The sequence below is a fragment of the Austrofundulus limnaeus genome, unplaced genomic scaffold (genome assembly GCF_001266775.1).
Source record: "Austrofundulus limnaeus strain Quisiro unplaced genomic scaffold, Austrofundulus_limnaeus-1.0 Scaffold183, whole genome shotgun sequence".
NCBI lineage: Eukaryota > Metazoa > Chordata > Actinopteri > Cyprinodontiformes > Rivulidae > Austrofundulus > Austrofundulus limnaeus.
In genome coordinates this window covers 129682-134208 of record NW_013952585.1, presented here as the reverse complement: position 1 = coordinate 134208, position 4527 = coordinate 129682, and the positions used below count along the sequence as shown (strand labels likewise).

The window sequence follows — 4527 nt, the reverse complement described above, 5'->3', positions numbered from 1 at the left end:
TGTCAAAGCAGTTTGGAGAGAAAAACAAACTAAGAACAAAAAAACAAACAAACAAACAAACAAATAATTGATTATTAAATTAGTTATCGACTATTTTAATAATCAATTAGTCATCGACTAATCATGGCAGCCCTAGTTACGAGTGATCTAGTCCACTTGGAAGGACTTTGGGACCACTCCGAACTCAAGTCGGGGCTATTCAACGTGTTGGATTGACTTGGCCCGACATCCCAGCGTGTTTGGGGTTTCCCAGGCACAAACGAGAATGCAGCTGGATGAATTTGACAATCTGAAATCGAGGTGATGAGCAATCCGATATGCAGAAGACGAAACGACTGCCATGGCGCAACAGAGAGCCCATCTTTTTGCTTTTGCTTCTTCCTCTTCTGCCATGTTTGTTTACTCTGAACTCACGTTTGATCTCGAGAATTCTCGCGAGATTTCCCATCTGAACGTTCATGAGTGACACCTGTTTGTGTGCAGTTGTGTTGTCTTTGCCATGTGGTTGTACACCACACACTGTAGGACCACACCTGTTATATACATGACTTTTTATCCTCGTGTCTCTCAGGTTTCGAAAATCAACCGACGAGTTCAAAATCTTGCTGTGTGAACCAGGCATTAGTCCTGCCATGTTCCTACATTTTGCACCAACTTCTCGTCGAACAAGCAGTAAAAGATAAAAGTTTAACTTTTCTTCAAGGACTGTGGATGTTTTTTTTTTTTTTTTTTTTTTTGAGGTTTGCAGAGACATGCGAGCTGCCGTTAGCTTTCACAGTAGTTCTGCAGTTTTCCACTCCCAAAATAGAGAAAAGCCCAGACGGGGTTCACTTTAATTGACCCTCCGGGTGTCTGAGAATGAGGAGACCTGGCCTTGTTTGGACCTGTGCTGCTCCACAGGTTCCATTACATTACACACAACTCAATCCTCCGTGTCTCTTTTTTTTGTTTTCCCCTWTCTTTTTTTCTGTAAAGTGAAGCAGGAACACTAATCCTCAACCTTGAGCCATCTGCTAAGGGATGAACCTTAAAGTGTAGAGAGAGACTTTAACAAACACCAAATCAAACACTAAAACAAGAGAGGAGAACCTCCTGGCTTTCACTGTTTGCCAGCAGAGTGACTCATCTCGTCTTAAACACATTCGCTTCATATTAAGACTTGTAAATTAGGTTATTTGTTTATGCAAAGCTAGAGATGATACAGTGGCTTTTAAAATATGCAATCCTTGGAGTTCAGAAACACCAGATGCTTGTCTCAATGTTAAAGACAAAAAAAATCATGAAGGAACAAGCAAAATCTGTACAATCAGCCTAATGTAGGCCAAGTTTGTGACTCAAGCTTCCAGCAAAGTGCTTTGTTTACATTAAGTRCATACCCGCATTTCAGAATTGCACCTCAGTGAATYCAGACTGGACTAAGCTGCAAACTGCATCATTTCATAGAGTTAGGAATATATCTTTTRATAGTTTTCCACGAGTTTGAGCGGTTTGTTCTGTCCTGGTGGGACAAACCTTGTTTTTACTGTATCTCATAAAACCGCAGCTTAGGATGTTTATCGGTAAAAAGGCAGATAGAACATGAGCAAAATCATGAAAGCTAATGAATGTACAGACGTGTCCTGTGGACATTAAAATGCAGCGAAGCGGTGAGRGACTGTTTTATCTGTGACACACAGGTGTGAGGCAGACAACCACTGCTGTGAAACATTCCCCAAATCATTCTCAAATCCCCCTGGGGAACCCTGCACATATGAAACGTGGGGTGAAGTGGATTTCATGGATAAYCTGACAGCTTTCACAACAGCATCAGTCTCTCTGCTGTCAGCCCTCATATCCTCCCCCCGATCCTTCATTCATCTGAGAGGTTTGGGGAGCAGACCTTCCTGCTTGTAGTTTCTTTACAGACTGATTAAGGTTAGAACAGAGAAATGCACGCTTCCTGAATCTGCTCCAAACGCTGGCTCAAAGTCCTCAAAGGAAACGTTCCTGGAGACATGCTGGAAGTTAAGATGCACAACCTAGCAGGGCAGAATGGAACTATCCTGTTTGAATTGATCCGAGTGAATATTTTAGGCCTGCACAATTTAACAATCACAGCAAGTCTTTACTGGATGTTTCATTTGCAGAATGTAATCTGCAGGAGGCTGCACAGAAAAAAAATAATAATAAGCTGCTCGTCTCATCGCCAGGCATTTCTGGCCCACCTTCTACGAAGGTAGGGGTCTCCAAATGGTGGATGGTAGTTTGAATCCAAATCCAGAAGTCTTATCTGGACCCAGATTTAATTAAGAAAAAAAAATATATATATATAATGTACAGATTTTCTTATATTTACAGTAAATTATTTTAGGCAGCTCAGCCTTTCTGTAATTTATGGTAATTCACTATGTGGCTCAGCTTTTACCACATTTACAGTAACTCATTTAAGCAGCACAATTTATTTAATTTTATCCATTGCAGCTTCAAACGTCAGTTCATTTTAGGTGACAAAGCTTTTCTAGTAKTCTTGTTTTACATACCAAGATTTACTAGTATTTATGATCATTCATTTTRTGCAGCACAGCTTCTCTACAGTTGAATGAATTTATCCTGCGCATCTTTTCTACAATATACGGCAATTCATTTTACGTGGAGCTGCTTTTTTGAAATTTATGTTTATGTAGCAAAATTTCCTATAATTTGTGGTCATTTATTTTGGGCAGCACAGCTTGAATTAATTTATCCTGCTCAGCTTTTCTACAATGTACGGCAGTKCATTTTAGGTGGAGCAGCTTTTGTRGTTTTTACGGTAAATCTCAGGTCTGGCTCCCAGTTTCTCTCTGCAGAGAAAAGCTCACTGAATTGAACTTGAAGACCACTGTCAGATGGGAGAGATCCTCTCCCTTCAGACCAGTCCGAGTCAGTCAATCCACCCGTGCAAACTTCCAGCTAYAACCCCCTCCTGAACGCGCTTTACGGCAGTTTGGGAACATTTTTTTTTACGCACAGACAAAAGAAGAAGAAAAAGGAGAAACATACGTGAAAACGAAGAATAAAGTGGTCGATCCCACAAGCAGTGTGGCAGCAGTGGACACCGGGATGTATTTGGTGGGTTTAAATCTCTTTCCAGCGCTGTTGGGCATTCTGTATCCTCCACATTCCTCGGTTATTTATCCCYGGTTGTAGACGCATGTAGAAAAAGAGACGCCCGGCGTGTAGTGGTCCTCTCTCAGTCCGTGGACACGAACGAACCAGTCCCCCGCCTCTGCCGTCGCTGAAGCCGCATAGGTCCAAGCCGTCAGTGGGCAGGAATCCACTCGGAGCTCTCTGAAAGCCTGGAAGTCCCACCCTCACCATCCAGCCCACTGCTGAGGTCACGGAACCGCTAGAAAAGGTGGAGCTTCGCTTAAAAAACCCCAAAAGCATTTCTCAACTTTTTTTTTTGTTAAATCTTTTCAGAAGATGTAAACATTAAAACGTAGCTCAAATGTTAAAATCCGTTAAGCTCAAATTTCTCTGGTCCTCCTCGTAAGCGCCACCAAACTACATATAGAAATGTGCGAGTTTAAGGTTGTTTTAAAATCATTAAAGCGCGCGAAGATAGAGAAATCAAAGAGAGGGACTTTTATAAATATGGACATCCACTCGTAAATTCGGCATAGTTTTAATGTATCAGTGCTCATCCATCCCTCCACAAATACAAAACAAAACAATCATTATACCATATACAGGCACTTAAAGTGAATAATCACAAATTCTTTTTAGGTCAAGTTTAATTTTATTTGCACAGCATATAGATGCACAATGTGCTTTGTCAGCAAAAATATAGTTTTACTAGATTGTCATTGGTGATGCATCTTTCATACAACGATTGCAAAAATAATTCAGTCATGAATAATGAAAAAATAGTAGCAACAATGTCATAAATATCTGCAAAGCTGTTCAGGTTATTTATTACAAAACTTGTTTGGACGCCCTCTGAACATTAAACAGGTCAAATGAAAATTTAAACGTATACAGACAAAATTGAGATTTTCCTGCTGGCAAGTTAAATAGCAAATTAGGGTGGCAGAAATTCGTGTGTTTGTTCTTACTAAAGAAATTATACATTCAATTTAGGCTAACTGTTCCTGTTTTAATCTCGTCGCTTACAAAGCAGTGGTTTCAACCTTTTAGGCCTACTGTGTAAAGTAATAAATATCAATGGCTTCAACAGTGATCATAGGGATTTGGCGCCCTCGTGTGGCGAGAGTCGGTTTGACTATTATTGCGAAATAAAAAGTATTTGTCTCAAACAGTGGGCCTTACTCAGACTTTGTATTACATAAAAACAAAACAAAACTATGAATTGAAAATTTATACAAACAAGAGGTTGCCATTTATCTAATATGGGCAAAAACGTGCATTTTTCTTTCTTTCTGTCRTCCAAAGAACTGGAATAACACCACTCCTAAGAAAGTAAAGTGGATGTGTGCCCATTAGGAACTGGAAAAGACCTGGAAGGTGAAGACCACAGTGGTGCCTGTGGTCATCGGGGCCCTCTGGGCA

The 4527-nt window shown here is 40.5% G+C and overlaps 1 protein-coding gene across 1 annotated transcript in view; it reads right to left on the bottom strand.

Moving 5' to 3' along the window:
- The window catches only part of zdhhc8b (zDHHC palmitoyltransferase 8b), a gene marked incomplete in the record, with an annotated part of 85852 nt that extends 82432 nt beyond the window's left edge, over positions 1-3420 (bottom strand). Inside the window, 1 exon segment of the mRNA XM_014018090.1 lies at positions 3019-3420. Within this exon segment, the coding sequence (XP_013873544.1) occupies positions 3019-3122 (104 nt within the window).
- Positions 3421-4527: the final 1107 nt, after the last annotated feature.